General features: G+C 43.0%; 1 protein-coding gene across 1 annotated transcript; it reads right to left on the bottom strand.

Annotated features, from left to right (window-relative positions):
• Nucleotides 1–380: 380 nt before the first annotated feature.
• TMEM179 (transmembrane protein 179) lies at nt 381–23,764 on the bottom strand. The gene is made up of 4 exons (XM_073349804.2): nt 23,020–23,764; nt 13,913–14,050; nt 12,074–12,152; nt 381–1,836 (listed from the first exon to the last, which is right to left on the bottom strand). Exons 1-4 carry the CDS (start codon nt 23,319–23,321, stop codon nt 1,657–1,659), a joined length of 699 nt encoding a protein of 232 aa, XP_073205905.1. The 5' UTR covers nt 23,322–23,764; the 3' UTR covers nt 381–1,656.
• Nucleotides 23,765–25,596: the final 1,832 nt, after the last annotated feature.

Raw genomic sequence — 25,596 nt, forward strand, 5'->3', positions numbered from 1 at the left:
CAGCAGAGTCTGTGCAACAGAAGAATTGTAAGTCTGAGTGATTTTTGTGCCTTCAGACCGTGATTCAGCAGTTTACAGAAGTCAGTGGTATTAGTCACATACTTAAAATTAAGCATTTGCTTAAGCACTCTGCTAAACTGGGGCCTCAGATTCCTTTTGTACCTGATGACTATAGCCTATATACTAGCAATTATTGTTTACAGTGTTATTGTAGCCATGTTGGTCTCAGAATAATAGAGAGACAAGGTGAGTAAGGTAATAACTTTTATTGGACCAACTTCTATTGGTGAGAGAGACAAGCTTTCAAGCTTACACAGAGCTCTTCTTCAGGCTTTTTCAGACCTGAAGAAGAGCTCTGTGTAAGCTCAAAAGCTTGTCTCTTCACCCAGAGAAGTTGGTCCAATAAAAGATATTACCTCGTCCATCTTGTCTCTCTATATACTAACAAGGCATTCATTCTTGAGCGTAATAATTCCACTGCCCTCTGACTTATCTGTGTTCCTAATCGTTGGATATATTTTAGTGTTTTATAATCTCACCCATTATCCTACCAGCTGAGCACTTTCTGTGTAAAATCAAGAGCAATACCAAAGTCCCTAGTGGACTACATAAAGTAAATGGCCCTTCTCCCTTTTCAGGGTGGCAATACTGAATCCTGGAGCAGCCCCTGGCCAATGCGGGGGAAAATAGCCCAGTTCATAAAAGAACCAGCTATGTGATTACTGAGCAGTTTTTACAGTTTACTGTACTGATAGACATTCACAGATCTACTGTGCAGCTATTTATAATAATTTCACATATCCTGTTTGAGATAAATAGCACAAATAAACTCTAATACTTGAAGCTGAATAGTATATAATACCAGGGATCAAATTACATATATGAAAGAGCAAGCATTAATATAATATATTAAGATTAATCTCTTGCTATGCAAGCTGCAGTTACTGCCCGTTAGACTACATTTTACAAAGCAGTAATAAATGCTGGCCATGCCAAAGTCTAAGATGAAACATAAACATAAATAGGCTCTACAATCCCTCCAAAAATATACGGTACGTTTAAGATGCTGTAATATCTTATGTCACTGTATGAATTTTACTGTATCTAACATTAAGTATATAGTCAGGTACACAGCTCCATATGTTCTAAAGTGATCAAATCAAATGGGAGCAAGGGTTATAAAATTGTTGTTAATATTTCATATGTATACAGCAAATTTGGGGGTATCAAAGGCCCTTTCCATAAGTAGGTCAGAGCAGTGCTAGCTAGAACAACATTAAAACCACGCTGCAAACTACACTAAAGGGGTGGTCTTTAGCGAGGTTTTGCTAGCACAGTTCTCAGAAAACATCCTTCCCTCAATAATCAGGAAAAGCATGCTAGAACCCTGATAGGGACAGCCATCTTCATACACAGGCATAATTAGTTCTGCTCCCAGTATGTACAGGAAAGGAAGCCTATTGTATCATACAGTTCATTGTCTATATCCTAACAGAAATATGGCTTCTGACAATTTCTCATTAAAGGACTGTATAATTCTAAATGAAATTTCAGTTCAGGAAAGCAATGATTTCACACACTCACCAATTCTCTTCACTTCAGCTTGTGCTAATGAATTATAAAATTTACAACCTGTACCATCGAGTGGCTTACATATTAGATCATGCCACTTTTCTCATCCTGCAAAAAGGTTCGTGAAGAGGATCGTCCTAGCAGCAGCTCTTTCTCATGGATCAGGCTGTCTAGCAGGTCTTCCTGCCTGTAGTTGTGATAAACCTTCAGGAAGGCCAAAATGGTAACTCCCAGCCAAGTCAGCCAGGCAGCCCAGAGACCAAACTAGGCAGGAAAAGAGATGGCAGAGAGATTAATGTTGTGTTGTCAAGATACAGCCAACCCTCATTTTAAAGACAGATCCTCGTCTGGATGGACTTCAACGGAGTTGTGCCAGTTTACACCAGTGGATGATCTAGCCCATTGTTTCTCAGTCTTTTCAGGTTGGTAACCCCCTTTACATTTACTATAAAAGTAAGAGTAAAAAGATAACGATAACAATGATAAGCCTATATAATATTATTACCACTATATCTTGTGAAATACACTCAACCCACTAAACCTTCTGGCATTTGTGCTGTATTTGGCTGCTATCAACCCTCTGTGTCTAGTAAAGTATGTATGGAGCCAGATAAGAGAAAGTCTGTAAGGTCTACAATGTTAGCCAATATCATATACAATATTACTATATATATCACATATGTTTGTGTATGAATTGCATTTATGTTATGCTCCTTTCAAAATGCTCTTTACTTATGTTAAATCAAGGGGAGGTGTGAAGTGTTCTAATTTCAATGTTAGGTACAGAGACATCCCAGAGAGACAGGGCAAGACAAACAACTTTCTGGATACTTAGCTAACATGCCCTCTGTACCAAGCTAGAGGTGGTGCAGAATGTCTTTAAAGTCTTGCTGACTTTTGGAATGCTATGATCAAAACAAAATGAAGAAACTGTTACAATGTCTGTCCTGTTTTCGTGGAGGGGTTGTGTAAAACCTGTCAGAATTTAAGATGTATTCTACATTAAAACTTACAAATGTGTCCCATCTACCAGATACAGTCAATTATTGGCCTCTTGGTATCTTCAAAAAATGTGTCAGAGAAGACAGACAAGAAATGAGTGGTAGTTTAAAGTAATACAGAGAAAATTGTGAAGCTTCTCTGAGTCAGGTATAAATACAAGCAGGGTAAGCACAAAATCTTTAAGAGTCTCACCAGCTGCACTTCTGTCTTCCAGATTCATTGGCACTGTATTATGCTGTATTAATCCCTGACTAATAATCTTTACAATAATAATAAACATCAATAAATGTCAATTACATTAGACCCTTAACACACTTTTGAAAATTTCCCACGTTTTTGTCCTTATTTACATCTCAGTCCACCAATATAAAATGTCTTTAAAAATAGCAATGAAGTAAGTTAGATAAAAAGATATGGAATGAGAAGGTGTTAAAATCACACTCATTTGGGCTAATATGTAGTATCGCATATCTGCATTCGTGTCATTAGTGCAACATCAAAATTGTAGCACTCTCTTAAATGGTGTCAACACAGATTTAAGTCTGCATTAAGTGGCTTTTCTATGCCTTTTGAGACATACTCAGCATGAAAGACTCTAGATAAATCTAGCATAATTCAGTTAATGAGTGAAGATCAAAGAAAAATTCTGGACAAGCTAGAACCAGCTGAATGGTATTTAAATGCCAGCGATCATCAAACTGGTTAGTTTCTCCTTGCAAAGTTTACCCGGGCCCAGCTCTGTAATTCTTATTCAGGAAACATTCCCAGTGTATTCCCTGAGAGTGGTGCTTGGGTATGAACAGCTATATTGAGCCATCAGTGTGCTATACAAGGACCTGTTTTCCTGGACCATTAAGGATGGCCATTCTTGCTCTACTTGCCTTGAAGAATCATTATCACGGTGCCAAAGAAAAACCCATAAACTGGCTCTGCTGAAACTCTGCTTAATGTACCTTATGATACTAACAGATAGCACTGCAGGAATTTGTTCCCCACTGGGATCTTTTTTCACATGATCTACTTCTGGGGTTCCTTACACACTAGCAGGTCTGTGCCCTGAAATTGCATTTCCTTTTGTCAACATAAAAGAATCTGGCAGATGCACCTTCACTCCTCACTCATGAATGTACAGAAGTTAAAGCAGCATAGGCTGCCCCTGGTAGGTCAGTAGTAGGAATTAGGACAAGATTGTTTGGGGCTAGTTCTCCTGTCTACTACAACAAAGTAAACTTTCCTCCTGCAGGATCTCTGTATATGTTGGCACACACTGTATGAAGCAGAATTTTTTCTTGCACCGTTCCCTATTATCGTCAAAAGAAGGTATCCCCCTGCACATAATTTGTCCAATGACCCTGGTGTCAGCAGCTGGATATATAATTGCAGTTTACTCAGTCATATCCTACCATATACTTCTACACTACCCTTCCACTGACAGTGAGGGGAACATCACACACACACACACACACACACACAATTATGGTTGGACATGACCCCTGGTGAAGACAACAATATATAGCAAAGGAAACACAGTGAAATTACACCTACATAAGGAAAATGCAGACGAAGCAGAATTGGTATTTATAGGACCAGAATTTGTACTATATTAACATAGGTTTCAGAGTAGCAGCCGTGTTAGTCTGTATCCGCAAAAAGAAAAGGAGGACTTGTGGCACCTTAGAGACTAACAAATTTATTTGAGCATAAGTTTTCGTGAGCTACAGCTCACTTCATCAGATGCATTCAGTGGAAAATACAGTGGGGAGATTTATATACATAGAGAACATGAAACAATGGGTGTTACCATACACACTGTAACGAGAGTGATCAGATAAGGTGAGCTATTACCAGCAGGAGAGTGGGGGGGGGAGGAACCTTTTGTAGTGATAATCAAGGTGGGCCATTTCCAGCAGTTGACAAGAACGTATGAGGAACAGCCCCGGGGGGGGGGGGGAGAGAACGGGAATAGTTTTACTTTGTGTAATGACCCATCCACTATCAGTCTTTATTCAAGCCTAAGTTAATTGTATCCAGTTTGCAAATTAATTCCAATTCAGCAGTCTCTCGTTGGAGTCTGTTTTTGAAGTTTTTTTTGTTAAAGAATTGCCACTTTTAGGTCTGTAATCGTGTGACCAAAGAGATTGAAGTGTTCTCCGACTGGTTTTTGAATGTTATAATTCTTGGCGTCTGATTTGTGTCCATTTGTTCTTTTACGTAGAGACTGTCTGGTTTGGCCAATGTACATGGCAGAAGCGCATTGCTGGCACGTGATGGCATATATCACATTGGTAGACGTGCAGGTGAACGAGCCTCTGATAGTGTGGCTGATGTGATTAGGCCCTATGATGATGTCCCCTGAATAGATATGTGGACACAGTTGGCAATGGGTCCCCCGCCCCAGCTCTCCTGCTGGTAATAGCCCACTTTATCTGATCACTCTCGTTACAGTGTGTATGGTAACACCCATTTTTTCATGTTCTCTGTAATCTCCCCACTGTATTTTGCACTGAATGCATCCGATGAAGTGAGCTGTAGCTCATGAAAGCTTATGCTCATATAAATTCGTTAGTCTCTAAGGTGCCACAAATCCTCCTTTTTTTTATATTAAATAGTAGCAATTTGAGAGAAATAAACCACCCAGATGATTTTTAATCTCTGACTGAAAAATTAATAACAAACACTGTTCCCAGAGCTGTGCTCACCTTAAAGTGAATGTCAGAGCCCACACTGACTTTCCTAAGAGCAGGATTTATGACATTTTGCCTGAGTGGCCGGTCATATACTGGTTATAAAGCACAGAATAGATAAATAGATGTGACACAATGGCAGCTAGTTTGCGCTTGTTTTTCCTGCACTCGAACCATGGCAAAACAAAATATTGGCCAAAGAGGAATGATAAAGTTGGTAGGGGGAGAAAATATTTTATAAGCTTCTAACAGGTTATTACAATGAAAAGAAAATTATAAAAATGTAAGGCCTGATCACCATTGTATTATTTCTGTTTTAAGCCCATGTAACTCCATTGATTTCAACAGGGTTACACCACATAAAACTAGAGATGAGAATGGTCAAGGGTATGAAAAAACTCAGTGAATGAGACTGAAAAGATTGTGATTGTTACCTTATAAAAGAGCCAGACAAAGAGGATATGATAAATAATGAATAGTCTACGGAAGGTAGATCAGGAACTTCTGTTTCTCTGTCTCGTGACACAATAACAAGGTTACAATCAGTGAAATTAAAAGGTAGAAAATTCAAAACCAATGAAAGGAAATAGTTTCTCACACAACACATGATCTGAACAAACTGGGGAAATGGTCTGAAGTGAATAGGATGAAATTCAATAAGGGCAAATGCAAAGTACTCCACTTAGGAAGGAACAATCAGCTGAACATATACAAAATGGGAAATGACTGCCTAGCAAGGAGTACTGTGGAAAGAGATCTGGGGATCATAGTGGATCACAAGTTAAAGATGGGTTTCAGAGTAACAGCCGTGTTAGTCTGTATTCGCAAAAAGAAAAGGAGTACTTGTGGCACCTTAGAGACTAACCAATTTATTTGAGCATGAGCTTTCGTGAGTTACAGCTCACTTCATCGGATGCATACCGTGGAAACTGCAGCAGACTTTATATACACACAGAGAACATGAAACAATACCTCCTCCCACCCCACTGTCCTGCTGGTAATAGCTTATCTAAAGTGATCATCAAGTTGGGCCATTTCCAGCACAAATCCAGGTTTTCTCACCTTCCACCCCCCCACACACAAACTCACTCTCCTGCTGGTAATAGCCCATCCAAAGTGACAACTCTCTACACAGTGTGCATGATAATCAAGTTGGGCCATTTCCTGCACAAATCCAGGTTGAGACAACAGTGTAATACTGTTGCAAAGAAAGCAAACATCATTCTGTGATGTATTAGCGGGAGTGTTGTAAGAAAGACGTGAGAAGTAATTTTTCCGCTCTACTCCGCGCTGATTAGGTCTGAACTGGCGTACTGTGTCCAGTTCTGGGCATCACATTTCTGGAAAGATGTGGACAAACTGGAGAAAGTCCAGAGGAGAGCAACAAAAATGATTAAAGGTCTAGAAAACATGACCTATGAGGGAAGACTGAAAAAAATGGATTTGTTTAGTCTGGAGGAGAAGACTGAGAGGGGACATGATATCAGTTTTCAAATACTTCTAAAAGGTTGCTACTAGGAGGCGGGAGAAAAATTGTTCTTGAGGATAGGACAAGAAGCAATGGGCTTAAATTGCAGCACGGGAGGTTTAGGTTGGACATTAGGAAAAACTTCCTAACTATCAGGGTGGCTAAGCACTGGAATAAATTGCCTAGGAAGGTTGTGGAATGTCCATCATCAGAGATTTTTAAGAGCAGGTTAGACAAACACCTGTCAGGGATGGTCTAGATAATACTTAGTCCTGCCATGAGTGCGAGGGACTGGACTAGATGACCTCTCGAGGTCCCTTCCAGTCCTACAATTCTATGAATAAACTGGAACCACTGTCACAGAAAGTCATTGAGGCCAAAACCTTGCCAAGATTCAAAAAGGGAATGGCCATTTATGTGGAGATAAAGAATACCCAGAGTTACCATAGTCAATGTTAATGGACATTTTGGAAGAAATATTAAACCTTGCCCTTCAGGGCTTAAATCAATCTCTATTAGAGACTAGGAGGAGATTTATGTAGGATTCAGTCTACCCCACGTTGGTTACTGTGGAGTTCTTACATCTTCCTCTGAAGCATCTAGTATTGGCCACTGTCAGAGGCAAGATCCTGGGTAAGATGGACCTTGAGTTGACTTCAGTCTGGCAATGCCTATGTTGGAGTAATGCAATGGTGAATCAGGCCAAAAACTGGCAGAATGTCATTAAGGTTCCTTAACAACTTTTCTTAAATAGATTGTAATCTCTGCCAAAGTCAGACCTGACAGCTGTAAGAGAGTGGTAGAAGGCAGGTATGTCAACTCTAGTGAAGACCCCTTTCCCTATGAACTGAAAAGGGATTATCTCCACTTAATGAGAGACACCTGAGTCTGCCGGTGACCTTGAAAAAACCCTTCTTCTGGTGAGAGAGGCAGGAGGGATGAAAAACAAGCTGCAGCAGGGTTAAGGGCAGCACAGAAAAAGGCTTCTCCTTGGTGGAATGCTGTTCTCCTCCCTATAGGGTGTGGAAAAAACAACCAAGTTAACTTCTGCTTGGGGAAGGGGTAGCAACTAGAAGTCTGTGTAATAAGGCAACACCAAGGGAGGGAGCAAGGAAATGTATTTCGTTTGTGTTGTTTGTTTTTTGCTTAAGAGGCCTACTCTAACGCCCACCTTGTAAATACCGAAAAAATAAACAAAAGTGAAGAATTAATCATCTCTGGAGCAGGTATGATTTACTCTAGGCCCCCATCACCAGAGGGAGAAATTCTGAGGCTGACAAGACAAGGGGGGTGTCTTGCCACACATGGTGTCAGGAGTGGGAACTGATGCAGTGGATTAACCCAAGGTCAAGACAGATAATTCCCGAGAATGGATGACATGACGAGGGTACTGGTGCAGGCCACTGTGGTAAAACCAATGGCTAGCAGAGCCCAGATGGCCACTCAGCAGGAATCTGTATGAATACAACAAGAGACAAATCAACTATTGGTGATCCAGGAGGCACAGGACCGAGCAACCCTACAAGAGACAGTAAGACAACTGAAAGCCCTGGCCACTCTGGGAGGTGGCCATGATGGAACATGATCCCTAAAGGCCAGCAGTTATCTACAAAAGATTATGACAGAGGATGACATTGAGGCATATCTCCTCATGTTTGAAAGAACAGCCCTAAGTGAGGCCTGGCCCCGAGACCAGTGAGCCAGTATCCTCGTTCCTTTCCTGTGTGGAAAGGCCCAGAAGGCCTACTATGACACTGCAGTGGAAGCTGCTAAAGACTACTCCCAGGTGAAAACTGAAATAAATACTTGCAAGATCCTGAGTGACTACAGCCATAAGAGCCCAGAGATTCCATGAGTGGAGGTACTGGAAGAGTAAAGCACCAAGATCACAACTGTTCACCTAATGCAGAAGTGGCTGTGTCACAAGACCCACAGTGCAGAAAAGTACTCTTAGTTTTGGACAGATTCATGAGACGCGACTACCACCAAAACCTATGAGGGTGGGTTGGCTAAAATGATCCTTCCTCTTATGATGATTTGGTCACCCTCATAGCGAGGCATTTAATGGCCAGAGAGCTTTCTTGGACTACTGAATAAGATATGTGCTGGACCAAGAGTTCAACCCCAGTCCCAAAGGCCCAGATCTCCAGAAGTTCAGATACAATTATACTGGGGAGGAGGGATGCCAAAGAGTGGCCTGAGAGCACGAAGGAATTTGGGGAACTGGCGAGAGAAGGCCACGGGATAAGACCTAATGGAATAGGTCTTAGAATAGGAGGATATCCCAGGCTGTGTATTGATGTTATGCTTGTGGTGAACTAGGGCATATAGCAGCTCAAAGTCCTAACATTGAGAGGTCCATGCATTGTAGTCTGGGTGACAGTGAAAAGGAGTCACTATAAATATTTACACTATGCACTATTTACATGGCCAGTTGGAATGAATGGTACGGAGACAATTGCATTAGTAGACTTAGGAAGTGCAGTTACGCTGGTCTCTGGGAAACTGGTGGGGTGGAACCAGCTGACTCCAGCCAAATGCATGGGAGTAACCTGTGTACATGGGACAGTTAATTACTACCCAGCCATTCCCATACAAATAGAGGTTCAGGGAAACACAACAAGGGTGGCAGCGGGAGTAATCCCAAATCTTCTATATCCTGCATTCGAAGGACAAAACTTCCCAGACATCTACTCCCAATGGAAGGGTTGGAGGAAAACAGTAACCACGGAGCTGATACCATGGCCCCAGGAAGTAGCCCATCTCTTATTTTCTATTATTTAGCCCTTCAGCCCGACACTTATTTTCAGCAACTGGGAAATCCTGGAAGGTTAAACAAGAAAGGAGGGCAGACAAAAGAATGGGGTCCAAAATCTTGGCCCAGAATCAAAAGGTGGTGTTCATGGGTAAGTAGTCTCATCCAGCAGGCAAGGAGGCAACTTAGACAGTTAATGAACTTCAAGCTGAGCCCAATTCAACTGACACTAATCCTGGGGGTGAAACAGAAATAGCCCCCTTTTAGTTTGGACATATTGGTCTCTCATACAAGTATTTTGGGCAGGACCAAGCCAATGATGCTCTGTACCACAGTATTAGAAAGGAAGTAGTCAAAGTGATTGGGGTCCCAGTATAGGGGAAAACCAAAGGCCCAGGCCACATTTTGTGATGAAAAGGACTTATATAGAATAGTCTGACTATAGGAGCAAGAACTGGAGCAGCTACTAGTACCTCGAGGATACCAAAGGGCAGTATTAGACCTATCCCACAGTCATTTGTTTGGGGGACATTTAGGGGTGGATAAAACCCTAGACAGAATCCTATGAAGGTTTTCTTGGTCAAGAGTCCACCTGGAGGTCTGACGCTATTGCACCTCCTGCCCTGAATGCCAATTGCAAGGCCCACGACCTCAGTACCCCTACAGATTATTAAAGTCCCATTTGAGAGGATAGTAATGGACCTGATAGCCCACTGGAGAAGTTAGCCCAAGGACATCAATGTGTGCTCATGATCCTAGACCACACTACCCATCACTCGGAAGCTATACCCCCAAGAAACATGATGTCCAAGATGACAGCAAAGGAGTTCATCCAAATTTTATCTTAAGTAGAAATACCCAAGGGACTCCCTTGAAATTAAGCTGCAATAGGATCTTTCAATTACATTGTTTTAAAATTCAGTTTGAAAAGTGAAAAGTAATGCATATTGGAAAATATAATCCCACCTATACATACAAAATTATGGGGTCTAAATTAGCTGTTACCACTCAAGAAAGAAATCTCGAAGTCATTGTGGATAGTTCTCTGAAAAAATTCACCCTATGTGCAGTGTCAAAAAAGCTAACCGATTGTCAGTAACCATTAGGAAAGATTTCAGAGTAGCAGCTGTGTTAGTCTGTATCCACAAAAAGAAAAGGAATACTTGTGGCACCTTAGAGACTAACAAATTTATTTGAGCATAAGCTGTTGTGAGCTACAGCTCGCTTCATCGGATGACCACTGAATGCATCCGATGAAGTGATCTGTAGCTCACGAAAGCTTATGCTAAAATAAATTTGTTAGTCTCTGAGGTGCCACAAGTACTCCTTTTCATTAGAAAAGAGAGATATAATAAGACAGAAAATATCATCATGTCACTGTATAAATCTATGGTAAATCCACACCTTCAACACTGTGTGAGTTTAGGTCACCCCATCTCATAAAAGATGTATTAGAATTAGAAAAAGTACAGAGAAGGGCAACAAAAATAATCAGGGGTATGGAACAGCTTTCATACAAAGATAAATTAAAAAGACTGGGACTGCTAAACTTAGAAACGAGACGACTAAGTGGGTTTTGATATAAGTCTGTAAAATCATGAATGGTATGGAGAAAGTGAATAGGGAAGTATTATTTACCCCTACACATAAAACAACTAGTGGTCACCTGATTAAATTAATAGGCAGCAGGTTTAAAACTAACCAAAAAAAAGTACTTCTTCACACAATGCGCAGTCAACTTGCGCAAGTAATTGCCCGTGGATGTTGTGAAGGCGAAAAGTATAACTGGGTTCAAAAAATAATTAGATAAGTTCATAGAGGATAGGTCCATCAGGGGCTATTAGTCAAGATGGTCAGGGATGCAATTTCATGCTTCGGGTGTCCCAGAAGTTGAGACTGGACGACCAGGGGTGAATCACTTGAAGTTGCCCTATGCTAGTCATTACCTCTGAAGCATTTGGCACTGGCCACTGTCAGAGACAGGATACTGGGATAGATGGACCATTAGTGTGACACATTATGGCCGTTCATATGCTCTTATCAAAAATGTATTGAGGGTTTGACTTTGCAAGGTGCTGAGTACTCTGGTCCAATCCACCACAACACTTGAGCACATGCTTAACTTTAAGCACTAAAGAAGTCCCACTCAAGTCAATGGACTGTTCGCATTCTTTAAATTAAGCACGTTAAGGCTGATATATTTAAGGGGGGGAAGGAGGGATAACGGAGGTAAGCATCCAAATCCCAACACAAGTCAGTGGGAGTTGGGTGCTTAATTCCCATAGGCTCCTTGGGAAAATCCCAGACTAAACATTTTGCTGGATAGGGGCCAAAGTGCTCAGAATTTTTCAGGAATGAGCCTTGCTGAGACAGTTACATTTCAGTAATGAGCAATAAAAACAGTAGGTACAAGTCAACATCTGAAGCTATCTATTTTTAATTTTTACTAAAAAAACATGCCCATCATTATGACTCCACCCAGCACCTACTGAAGTCAATGGAAACACTTCTACTGGCTCAGCACCAGTAGCATCAGGTCCATGTCCAAATGACTAATGAACTGAAACATTCTTGTATCTTGTTCTGACTTACCTGTGCAATGGCAAACTGATCATAGAAGGCAGAGGTTTCTAAATTCAGTTCAAGATCTATATCCTGTAGTTCTTCACAGCTACAAGAAGAAGGCATTGGGGGGGGGGGGAGAAAATTATTTCAGAGATTCCAAATAAACAGACCAAGCATAAGATGAAGTAGCCACTTAAAAACTGTCCTTGCTAGAATGGTTTTCTAAATAATAACAAAAGAGCATAGCTATAAACAACATAGATATGACAATGTTGCCATTAGAAAGATTATTCTGCTCCCTTTGAAATAAGTATAGGCTTCTTTTGTTATGTCCACTCCCAGAACAAACTGTTAAATAGTCCTAATCAGTTTCCGTTATTCTAAACAGAATTACCAGAATAAAGGCTTCAAAGAGTAAGCAGTTGAATAGTCTATCAAATAAGCTTTCAATTATTGCCATAACTGGGCTGCTTGCCAATTTCCTCTCACATTAAGAGAGAGATTATATTATTTTTTAAATCTATATTTAATTATGTAAATGAACAACACTGATTTTCTAAAATGTGTAACATAACCTTCATTATGCAAATAATATGCTTAAAACCCTCCTTTTCTACCGCCCACCCCAACACCTCCTGCACAAGCACACACATTTGGATCACCCCAGATGTTTGTTTCACCCCTAAATGCAACAAAGTGTACGAGCCTCCATTACCTTTTGACATCATCAGGCAAGGCTTCAGGAGAAGGGATTGTGTGGGTGTTTTTGTTTCAGAAGCTCCAGCAAGGAGGAGATATAGTGATGGTAAAAGAGAGGCTGCCTACTGATTTTACAAATAACTTGGACTTTTATTGGTGATATGAAAAAAATCCCAGGATTTTGAGGATGTCTTTCTATCTCTTGGTTGATTTCTGAAGGCTCTTCTCTGTCCTTTTCAGTGGTGTCAGCCATCTTGGATTCTTATCCGAATATTCGATTAGGCTTTTTTTTTTTTGACAACTGAGATAGAATTTTTAACCGAATATTCGAATAATTCGATTAATCGTTGCAGCCCTAAACAGAACATTTACTGTGGCATTTTGCAACATATGACAATGTGAAACATAAATTTATGCTCTAGTAATAGTGTTACTCAATATCATATGACATAAAATGTCACTTTTTCCTATCTCTTCATTGATATTTGTTTGATTTGAAAAATTCATCTCAAGCTATCATCTGCCTCCTACACTGAACCCAAATATTATTTTATTAACTATACATTCTATAACTCTTAAGATAACGTTGGTCATCAGTACTCTGCACTTATACAGTGGTTTTCATCTGAGAATCTTGGTGTAAACAACACCACTATGAGGCTAATATTTTATACCAATTTTGTAGATGGTAGACTGAGGCACATAGAGGCTAAATAACTCGCTTAGGTTCTTATAGTGAGTCAGTGTCCAAACTAGGATTTGGAACTCAGGAGCCCTGACTCCCAGTTTCCTGCTCTGATCACTAGACCACATTCCCTCCCTCACTAGAGAGTTATCACAACTAGGTTTTCTTTTCACAGCAGTCTATAAACATTGTGTGTTAATTTCTTTCTATCCTTCTTGTGCTTTTCCATATAACTATGACTCTCTAATAGGCAATGAAACATCAATGAAATAACTATACAATGTTCTTCTTTCATGTGGACTACCAGCAGAAGGTTTATTCGTTGTTTTGATCCCAATCTCAAAATCGTATCTTTATAAAAAGACTTTCAGGTTTTAAATACCTTTCCTTGTCTGCTTTCCCTGCATTTAATAACTATATTTGGTTATACCTCCATTTATTTGTGCATATGTGAAACAGAAAATTTTTCCTTCAGTACTAACCTATTTGGCATGCTTCCTTTTTCGGTAACAGCATCACACCACATGTTAAATCCTACACTCACTATAGTGCTAGCAATAAAGATGACAAAAACCACAAAGACGCTGATCAGCAGATTCAGGAAGGCATAAAAGAAAGAGCTGCAATAAAAGGGAAGAAAAATGTAACACATAAACAACTGAAACACAGCATCAGCAGTCTTGTAAGCAGCACGCACTGGGCACATATGAAAAATACCAGTCTCCATTTGAAACACATCTGCTTTAATTAAGAACGCCTAATACTATTGAGAGACTAAGGATTATGATGTTGGTTCTTATTATGCCCATCACTTAAGCTCTTTCGCTTTTTTCTTTTTTTAAAACGTAGGAGGCCCAATCTGAATCATAAATAGAAAGTTGTGTGATTGCTCACACGCAGCACAGCTTTCATTAGCTCTAATGATTAAAATCACCATTGTTAAAATAAATGTTACTAACTTAAATTATATAGTAACTTGAGCTAAAATTATTTCATGACTATAGTGATAATTGGGACAAAAATTGCCTACCAAAAGAAAACTAAAAATAAAACAAAATACTACTGATAACTATAATTATTTTAATCTAGCAGCATGGGACAGGGCTCAGTTGAGTGTGTAGCGTGCACAGCAGGCCAGATCCTCATCTGGTATAAACTAGCATAGGTCCATTGAAGTCAACAGAACTATGTCAATTTACACCAGTTGAGGATCTGGGTCTGCACTGCAGCTTAGAATACGACCAGCTATGACATGCAGTTTAGAATCCACGGCCAGCTCAAGGCATATGATGCGTGTCTTATTTCTAACTGTGTTTGCAGAAACTAGGACTGTCCTTGCCAGAACCTACCCAGCCTGTTAGAATTTGATCACTGACTTGAAAAGCATTTCAGTGTTTAGTTTAATGGAACACTTGAGAAAAATGATGATAGATTCTTCATCCTTATGAGCTATTTGCTGCTGTTACAGAAGATGAACCTTAACAATCAGTATGGGAAATTCTGGGCCCCTTATAATACCAGGGATAAAATCCTGCCCCCAATGACAATTTTGAACCAATGAGATCAAAGGCAATTCCTATTGCTTTCAGTGCAAGGTGTCCATGAGGATCAAAGACAGTGTAGGCCCACCACATTTTCTAGCTGTTTTAGGTCTTTCAGGAGAAGGACTTCAGCGTGGCCAGTCTTCCAGAAACACAAGATTGGTCGCTTGGAGCATTCACATTTATGGCCTGTTTCTATTCTTATTGAATGCAAGTTTTCCCACTGAGTTCACTAGGAGTAGGCTATGGCTATCACTGGACATGTAAATGTTAAATGCTTTAAGTCATGATAATGAGAAAATTAAATAGAAATGATTAATACTTAGCATTAACATAGTGCTTTTCATCTTTAAAGGACAAGTCAATTAATTCCCAGGACCTTCCCATTAAGCACATAAACAAATTTATTCCCATTTTACAGATAGGGAAACTGCAGGGGAGGAGGGGCAGGATAAAGGAAAGAATTTAAGTGACTTGACCAAGCCACAAAAGGAGCCTGTGACAAAGCTAGATTTAGAAATAAGGTGTCCCTGGCTCTTTGGCCTGCGCTTAGATCACTAAATCATGCCCCTTACTAAAATTAAGCATTGCCAGTTCTTACAGTGATATTGCATGGAGCAAGGAAACGGCAATACACAAATCTATTTGTCAACTATAAAATTAAATGATTGACTTATCAAATATACACTGAAAGCTTATACAGAGGGCTGATCAAAGACCAATGGGAGTCTTTCCAGTCAGTTCAGTGGACTCTGATTTAGATCAAGCCCCTACTGCAGAAAGCAGTGGCTCACCCACTTAGTAGACAGTTAGCATGAGTATGGAACATCTCCACTGGATGTTCGGCACTGACTTTTCATCTACTTGCTGGTGTAATTCAAGACGCTGATAGTCTTTAAATGTGCAATCTTGGGGTTAGGACTGAAGGTGTTCTCAGTGGAACGACCCAATTCTAAAACTTGCTCCTTCCGGTTGGTCTACCAGAGCTCAACTCTGTAAGCTTCACATCTTACAAATGCGCCATCAAGCACATTGTTTGCACTTTACAAATAAACAATGATAACAGTGTGATGCAAGACTCATCTTTCCAGGCAACCCTTTCATTAATCTACAGTGCTGTTGTGTTGTCTTTCTTCTTAATCTTCAGCTAGTTTTCTGTTTGTAGTAGTTTGTAGCTGTATGCCACGCATCTGACTGACAATCAATGGATGCTCTGTAAACTATTTAATAAGATGAATATCCTCATATTTTAACTAGGAGTCACTTCTTATTCACCATGGGCCCAATCCTCTTTCAAATGAAGTCAATTGCAATGCTCTCATCAACCTCAGTAAGTGCAAGGATGTGCAGCAGGATTGCTGCAGAATTTCCTCCTGAACAACCTTCAATCAGTATAGCAAAGATGTGCATAGTTTATGATGCCCAAAGAGCACAAATTCCTCTACCTCTCCAGAAATAAAGGGCCACTTTTCAGGGTTAGTCGCTCATGCATGTTTGAAATGTTAATGGACCTTTGCTCAGTGTTAACACAGCATAACTCACTTAGGATGCTACATTTGCTTTTCAGATTTGCCATGACAAATCTGGGCATGGGGTGGAACTTCCCTTTCCCAGTGTTTTATTAGACAGGCTACATGTTGTCCTGTTTTAATCCATATTTTGACCTTATGTGGCACTAGACTTGCATATTTTATTATAACAATACACATAATCTTGGCTTTCAAACACATAGCAGCCTTCCAAATCCTTTCTTACCCAGATCAACATTTTATTAACTATGAATAGTGTTACCCAAAGGATAATACACAGCTGAAATAGAAGAATCTCAAAAGCTACTCATAAAGAACAAATCTCAACAAAAGAATTGTACAACACACCAAAATAAAATAAATACCCAAAATTGGAAATAGATCAAAAATCGTGAAAGTCTTGTCCAAAATACACCATTAAAAACCTTATTAGTTCTGTTTCTTCCAAATAAGCTGTTTTTAAACTATAGGAAATAAAATGCATCTGGATTCAACCAAACATCTACAGCTAATTGAGGTTTATGATATTTGTTTAAAAATATACTTTTTTTCAAAGTGTATTAAAAAGTCTCCTCTTATAGGATAAGCTTCAATCCTGAGAAAGCTAGCTATTGCTTTATTAAAAATCTGTTAGGGCACTTTTTAACAGTGGATAGTCTAAGGGTGGCCACAGAATATTAGAGAATAATAGCCAATCCTATTATTATTTGCATTACAGTAGCACCTTCAGATCTCTACCAAGATTCACAGATTCTAAGGCCAGAAAGGACTATTGTGACCATCCAATCTGACCCACCTGTATAGCATAGGCTGTAGAACTCCTCCCAAATATTTCCTAGAGCAGATCTTTTAGAAAAATATCCAGTTGTGATTTAAAAATTGTCAGTGATGGAGATCCACCATACCCCTTGGTAAACTGTTCCAAGACTAGGGCCTCATTGTGCTTGGCACTGAACAAATACATAGCAAGACAGTCCCTGCCCCAGAGAGCTTACAATCTAAGTAAAGACAAGACAAAGGATGGAAGGGAAAATAGAAGCACAAAAAAGATATTTATCCAAGGTCACACAACAGGTCGCCAGCAAGCTGGGAACAGCACCCCACTCTCCTGACTCCCAATCCAGTGCCCTAGCCACTAAAACAATACAGCCTCCCACTCATTCTGTACATCTTAGTTTACTCCATAACTAAATATTGCTTCCAGTACCCTTTGTGTATTTCTTATTCCACATAATCAGGTGCCAGTTTGATCACTTTATTGTTGCAGGTAATGCTAAGATTGGAACTGAAATGATAGTGAGATAATAATTTTCATAAATAACTATCACCGTAACCACTAGTACCATGTCGGAAAAATGGTAAAAATTTTCATCAGTTGAATCAATTCCCCTTTTTTTCCCCCATGAAAAAGTTTCAAAATTCTGAATTTTTTGACCAGCTGTACTGACCACACAATGTACATTATTTAGTGACTAGAGGAATGAGGAGGAGGGTGTGTGTTCCTAAACTGAGTTCTTCTAGTGCCTGGAATTCCTAATGGTAACTCAAAAATGGCCAGATTCACTGGAATGTCCCAGCTGCTTTGCACTGCCCTGATGGCACAAAGCATCCATATACCCGTTTCAACTGGCTGGTTTCAGAGTGGCACAAGGCAGCAGGAGCATACCAGTAAAACTAGAGCAATGCTTATAAATGCCTGCAAGGATTCACAAGTGCGGTATGAAGAGGCTTGGCAGAATTTTATTTTTATTTCTTTAGAGTTTGATAGATAATATTGATGTTTATTTTTAAGTGTTTTTTCAGTTATCAATTTAAATTTTCACAGTTATTCAAGACTATGGGTTTTAAGCATTTATTTCTATTTTTATCTATTGAGCAGATGTTTTCAGAGAACTATCCATAATGACTCCAAGATCTCTTTCTTGAGTGGTAACAGCTAGTTTAGACCTCATCATTTTGTATGTATAGTTGGGACTAGGTTCTCCAATCTGCATTACTTTGCATTTATCAACATTGGATTTCACCTACCATTTTGTGGCCCTGACATCCAGTTTTGTGAGATCCCTCTATATCTCTTTGCAGTCTGCTTTGGATTTAACTATCTTGAGTAATTTTGGATCATCTGCAAACTTTGCCACTTCACTGTTTACCCTTTTTCTAGATCATTTATGAATATGTTGATTAGGATTGGTCCCAGTATAGATCCCAGGGGGCCATGGCCCCATTACTTTTAAAAGTGGGAGAGCCCTCACACTTTTTACCAGCCGTAAGGGCATGTGACGGGTGGCAGAGGAGTGAGCTCGGTCTTGGGCAGGGGGGAAGAGGTCGTGTGGGAGCAGGGCTTAGGCAGAAGCAGCAGCAAGGGGCAGGGCCTTAAGGAAAGGAGCAGTGCAAGGGCAGGGGCTTAGGGAGAAAGGGCAGCACGAGGGTGGGGGCTTGAGGAGAAGGGGGGACACAGGCGCGTAGCCTTTTGGGGAAGTGTTGGGGTGGGGCCATGGTTAGGGTGCCCGTGGCCCCCCCACTTTTACAGAGCTTCCATCGCTTCTGGACCCTGCTATTTATCTTCCTTCATTGTGAAAACTGACCATTTATTCCTACCCTTTGTTTCCTATCTTTTAACCAGTTACTGATCCATGAGAGGACCTTCCCTGTTATCCCATGATAGCTTACTTTGCTTAAGAGCCTTTACTAAGGAACTTTGTCAAAGACTTTCTGAAAGTCCAAGTACACTGTATCCACCGGATCACACTTGTCCACATGTTTGTTGACCCCCTCAAAAAATTGTAATAGACTGATGAGGCATAATTTCCCTTTACAAAAGCCGCATTGACACTTCCCTAACATACTGTAATCATCTACGTGTCTGATAATTCTGTTCTTTACTATAGTTTCAACCAATTTTCCTGGTACTGAAATTAGGCTTACTGGCCTATAATTGCCAGGTTCACCTCCGGAGCCTTTTTTTTAAAAGTCAGCATTACAATCGCTATCTGCCAGTCATGTGGTACAAAGACTGATTTAAGCAATAGATCAGATACCACAGTTAATAGTTCTGCAATTTCATATTTGAGTTCCTTCAGAACTCTAGGATGAATATCATCTCGTCCTGGTGACTTATTACTGTTTAATGTACCAATTTGTTCCCAAACCTCCTCTCTTGACAGCTCAATCTGAGACAGTTCCCTCAGATTTGTCACCTAAAAAGAATGGTTCAGATGTGGGAATCTCCCTTTTTTTTTGGTCCTCTGGTTTTTGGTTGTTGTTTTTTTAATTTGGGTATACTTATAGTTTGAGCCTCTATTATGGTGTTTTTAAAAAGTTTCCATGCAGCTTGCAGACGTTTCACTCGTGTCTATTCGTTTTAATTTCTGTTTAACTAGCCTCCTCAGTTTTGTGTAGTTCCCCTTTTTGAAGCTAATGTTAATGTGGTGGGTTTCTCTGACATTTTCCTCTCTACAAGTATGTTAAATTTAATTACATTATGGGCACTGCTACCGAGTGGTTCAGCTATATTCACCTCTTGGAACAGATTCTGTGCATCACTTTGGACTAAATCAAGAATTGCCTCTCCCCTTGTGGATTCCAAGACAAGAAACAGTCATTACTGATATCTAGAAATTTTATCTCTGCATCCTGTCATGAGGCAACATGTTCCCAGTCAATAAGGGGATAGTTGAAATCCCCCATTATTACTGGATTTTCTGTTTTTGTAACCTCTCTAATGTCCCTGAGCATTTCACAATAACCATCACCATCCTGGTCAGGTGGTTGATAGTATATTCCTAGCGCTATATTCTTGTTCAAGCATGGAATTTCTATCCATAGAGATTCTATGGTACAGTTTGATTCATTTAAGATTTTTACTATATGCTTTCTTTCACATATAGTGCCACTCCCCCAGCAGTGCAACCTGCTCTGTAATTGTATATATTTTGTACCCTGACATTACTATGTCCCATGATTATCATTCTTCCACCAAGTTTCTGATATGCCTATTTATCAATATCCTCATTTAACACCAGGTACTCAAGTTTACCCATCTTACTATGTAGACTTCTTGCATTTGTATGTAAGAACTTATAAAATTTGTCAATATTTAGTTGTCTGCCTTCATGTGATGTAACTGAATAGGATTCTTTTTTGTTTGACTGTTTCTCTTCAGTTCCTACCTGTACTTTATCTACTTCTATCCTCTCCCCTTTACTGGGATATAGAGTATCCCTTTAATAGATCCTGCCCTACATGATGTGTCTATCCCAGCTGTGTACTTCTCTGCACCTGTCAGCTTTCCCCCTTCCCTCAGTTTAAAAAGTCCTCTCCGATCTTTTTAATTTTACATGGCAGCAATCTGGTTCCATTTTGGTTTAGGTGGAGCCCATCCTTTTTGTATAGGCTCCTCTGTTCCCAAAAGGTCCCCCAATTCCTAATAAACCTAAATCCTTCTTCTAAACACCATTCTCTCATCCTCGCATTGAGACCCGGTCATTCTGCCTGTCTAACTGGCCCTGCGCATGGTATTGGAAGCATTTCGGAGAATGCTGCCATGGAGGTCCTGGACTTTAATCTCTTACCTACCAGCCTAAATTTTCTACCTTTCCCTATGTCATTGATACCTACATGAATCATGACCACCGGCTCCTCCCCAGCACTGTACGTAAGTCTTTCTAGATGTCTCAAGAGGTCTGCAACCTTCTCATCCAGCAGAAAATTCACCATGCAGTTCTTCTGGGCACCACAAACCCGACTATCTATATTTCTAATAATCAAATCCCACATTAATATTACCTGTCTCTTCCTAATAACAGTGGTCCCTTCCCCTGGAGAGGTATTCTCAGTGTGAGAGGATACCATGACATCATCTAGACGGAGGGTCCCAGCTCTGGGATCGCTTCCCTCTGCTCCAGCTTGATGTTCTCCTTCCCCAAGATGTTCATCCTCCTCAGCAGCACAGAGCCTGTCAAACTGGGGGTGGGATCACTGTGCTGTGTCCCTGGAAGTCTCGTCTCTGTACCTCTCTATCTCCCTTAGCTCCACTAGTTCAGTCACTCTGGTTTCAAGAGCCCGTACTTGGTCTCTGAAGGCCCTGATCTCTTTGAGCCGAATGCACACATATGTCACCTGCCCACAAGACAGATAATCGTTCATGTTGCATTCAATGCAATAAATTGGGTGGCCCCCACTCTGCCGCTGAACTTCTGCCTGCGTTCTTTTTACTCTTGCAGAGTTTTGTTTGTTCTCAAGGGTGGGGGGGAGTGTTATTGGCCTAAATTTAGAGAATGTTTATCAGGTGTATCTGGCTCTCATGGACTCTCCAAACTCCCCCACCAAACTCAGTTTGCTGCTCCTCTGGTGGCTTAGCTGGCTTTTTAAACCTCTGTTCTCCCTGAATTAGTCCCACCCCTTGCCAACCGACCCTAAAGGATGGCAGGCTAGAGCCTCTCTAGGAAGCTCTCAACCTTGCCGAACAGCATCAAGTATAAAGCAAAACTTCTCTAAGGACTGACCCTGCTCCAGTTAAGTTGGTGATGCCAACACCCAAAGTCATGCCCTTAGCTGCGAGGGCAAAGGTCCAGATGGAAGTCTCCAGGGGGAAGTGTCAGATCCCAGCTAATACCTTGTTTCCTGGTGTCCCCTGTTCACCACCAACCCCTGGCAGGCCAATGTAGGTGGGGGTGGCACTGCTAGGTCCTGGATGTCCCAGCACCGAGGCAGAGCATAGCCCCCCTCTCCCTGTGCCCCCTTCCCTGCCTTGGCCCTGCAGCTGCAGGGCTTCCTCAGCCAGCTGGGGATGGGTACTGGCAGATGCGGGGGGCTGGCTCTGGCGAGGGGGAAGGTTCGGGGGCGGGCTCAGGTTCTGGCAGGGGGCAGGTTCTGGGGGGCTGGTTCTGAGGGGGCAAGTTGAGGGGTGCAGGTTCTGGCAGGGGGTAGGTTTGGGGGGCTAGTTCTGAGGGGACACGTTGGGTTTGGAGGGCACAGATTCTGGTAGGGGGCAGGTTCTGAGGGGGCAAGTTGAGGGGCACAGGTTCTGGCAGGGGGAAGGTTCTGATGGACTGGTTCTGAGGGGGCAAGTTGGGGGGTGCAGGTTCTGGCAGGGGGAAGCTTCGGGGGGCTCAGGTTGTGGCAGGAGGCAGGTTCTGGGGAGGTGGTTCTGCGGGGGCAAGTTGGGGGGTGCAGGTTCTGGCAGGGGGAAGCTTCGGGGGGCTCAGGTTGTGGCAGGAGGCAGGTTCTGGGGAGGTGGTTCTGAGGGGGCAAGTTGGGGGGGGCAGGTTCTGGCAGGGGGCAGGTTTGGGGGGCTGGTTCCGCGGGGGCAGGTTCTGGCGGGGGGGCTCAGGTTCTGGCGGAGGGGCAGTTTCTGGAGGGGTGGTTCTGAGGGGGCAAGTTGGGGGTGCAGGTTCTGGGCGGCTCAGGTTCTGGCAGGGGGCAGGTTCTGGGGGGACAAGTTGGGGGGCTCAGGTTCTGGCGGAGGGGCAGGTTCCGGGGGGGGGGAAGAGTCCCCTAACCCCCTCCCCCCTTACTTACTCCTCGTGGCCCTTGCAGAGGAAGAAGAGCGTCCGCCAGGCCTGCGCGGCGGCCAGCAGCAGCGAGAGCAGCCCGGCGAAGACGCTGAAGCGGCAGGCGGCCGGGGGCCCCCACTCCTGCACGGTGAAGCGCTGCCGCTCCGCCGTCAGGTTGGCGCTGAGCCACACGCCCTCGGTGAAGAGCAGGCAGCGGCCGCGGCAGTCGTTGCTGTTCTCGGACAGCGGCACCACCACCACGAAGCTGCAGAGGAAGGCCAGGAAGTAGCCGACGCACTGGGCGAAGAGCAGGTTGCTCAGCGCCATGGCGGGCGCTGGGGCGGGAGCCTGCCGCAGCCGGCCGGGGGCAGGGAGGATGCGCGCTGGGGACCCCTCCCCCGGGCTGCGCGCAGGAGGCCGGGAGCCGCGGCCAGGCGGCGCCACCCAGCTCCGGAGCGAGCCCAGCCTCTCCTCGAGGCCTCACGGCGCGGCCGGCCCGGGGCTGCTCCCCACCCCCGAGATCCGGGCCTGGAGAGCAGGTGTAGCCGCCCCCCGGCGCCGCTGCCAGCCGGAGCCGGCCTCCGCCCAGTGCAACAGGGCTGCAAACCCCGCCCCCGGTCTGCACCCCGCCAGCCTGGGGCGCTGAGCCCTGCAGATCCCTCTGGCTGAACGGAGCCGCTGTCTAGCCCCAGCCTTGAGCGCCTCCAGTACCCGGCCCCTGCTGGTCCCGGCTGAGCCACCTACACCCAGCACCTGCCGCCTACCAAGACTTGGCCCTGACCGCTGCCCCCACTAGGGGGACCAGGCAGCAAGCGTGAAAAATCGGGACTGCGGGTTGGGGGGGTAATAGGAGGCTATATAAGAAAAAGACCCAAAAAATCGGGACTGTCCCTATAAAATCGGGACATCTGGTCACCCTAGCCCCGACCCAATCCTGTAGGTGGAGAACATGTCCAGCCTCTCCTTGCCTGCCTACCAGGCCTGCGCCCCAGCACAAAGATTTGGATCTTTGTTGACCTGCTCTATTTTCAATCCCTAACCCCATGGATCTTTGTTGACCTGCTCTATTTTCAATCCCTAACCCCATGGGTCTGGCCATTAAATTGAGGGAAACTGCATCAGCTCCAACTTCCACAGCAAAAATCCAGCTCCCTATTCAGTAACAGTCCAAATCGCATGTTCAGCACCTACCCCCTGCTGGGGACTACCAGGTTCGGGCCTTTAGTAACCAGACCGTATCGCCAAAACAGGCAAGACATGTTGCCACTTGTCCTGGAGGAAAAACAATCCGGACTCCAACACATCCCACTACAGGAGCAACAGCAATGCAAATACCTCGAGCTGACACCTGGGCCATGATGGATGGAGCAGATATTCTGGCCACAAGCCACTACATTTTACTGCATAGTTACACACTCCTCGTCCACTATAAAAGCCAGTCCCTGATACATCCTGGCACGTAAGCACTTGAAAACTCCAGCAAGATCCAACCCACTTTTGTTGTTTTGTAAGGGGACATGCAATAGGGAGCAGCTGCCATTGTTCTCTATTTAGCTTTTATAATTTAGGGGAGTGAGCTAGAAAAACGTACTAGGCCAAGCAGAAACCAGGTACCATGATGAAGTTGTAGTAGTATCACCAGGTTGCATCAGGGTCCAGACATTTTTAGCCCAGAAGGAGCAGCTACACTTGTTTTCTGGCCACACAGTGAAATCGGGGAGATTAGGACCAAAAATTGGCAGGATCCAGCTGCTGGACCGAACCGTTCTGCCAGGACGGGCTGGGGTTTGAAGTTTCGGAGGAGCTGCCCCAGCGGAAAAAAGATAAAAGCTGCATCTGCTGAAGGGCAAGCTCGCATCAGCACCACGGACAGCTCTGCTGCTCTGCGTACAAGTCACTGCAGAACAGCATCCAGCCTTGGGCCTGGCATACAGACAAGGGCCAGCTTCGTGCCTGGATGAACCCCAGGACAGGGAGATTCTGATTCTGCAATCCCTTACACAGGTCTGATTCTGCAATCCCTCATTCAGCTCGAAATCACTTTGGTGGAGTTACTGCTGAATGACACTGTAAGAAGGGTACAGGATCTGGCCCTGTGGGGATGAAGCTGGTCTCATTTACATCCATTCTGCACGTGCCTCGCTTCATCAACGCCCGTGGAGTTATGCCAGATCAACACTGGTGTGAGATCTAGCTCTGTGCATTTGAACTGCACTTCCACTATATTGTGTGCATTATTACTTATTGATTTCCAAATAAATCTTTGTTGCATAGAAGAAGGATCTTTAAGTACACGCTACTTATCACCTGCCACAGGCAAGGGAAAATAAAAAACAGATTAATTAAGATTAGAGGAAAGTGACTTCAGTCTGACCTTAAACATCTGAAGGGGCTCACGTGGAGCTGGATTGTAACCTGTCAATGTAGTCTGAGGAGGATCCGGGCAGAGCCTACATGAGCCCTTTTCCTCACACAGCATGCTGCCCCCTATGGGACAGCTCAGCTGTGCTGGGTGGAACATAAGCTCCACTGACCCTCCCCTTCCCCGGTCACCTGCACAGGAGGAGAGTAGTAGCCTAGCAGCAGTTGCTCTCTCTTCTTC

Source organism: Lepidochelys kempii, chromosome 6 (assembly GCF_965140285.1).
Source record: "Lepidochelys kempii isolate rLepKem1 chromosome 6, rLepKem1.hap1, whole genome shotgun sequence".
Classification (NCBI taxonomy): domain Eukaryota; kingdom Metazoa; phylum Chordata; order Testudines; family Cheloniidae; genus Lepidochelys; species Lepidochelys kempii.

Bases quoted from the DNA above. Each gene is read 5' to 3' on its own strand.
- TMEM179 (XM_073349804.2), bottom strand. From the start codon at position 23,321: ATGGCGCTGAGCAACCTGCTCTTCGCCCAGTGCGTCGGCTACTTCCTG. The intron at 12,153-13,912 runs GTTAGTACTGAA...TTCTTCTTGTAG, and splicing joins AAAGGAAGCATGCCAAATAG to CTGTGAAGAACTACAGGATA. The intron at 1,837-12,073 runs GTAAGTCAGAAC...TTTCCTGCCTAG, and splicing joins ATCAGTTTGCCATTGCACAG to TTTGGTCTCTGGGCTGCCTG.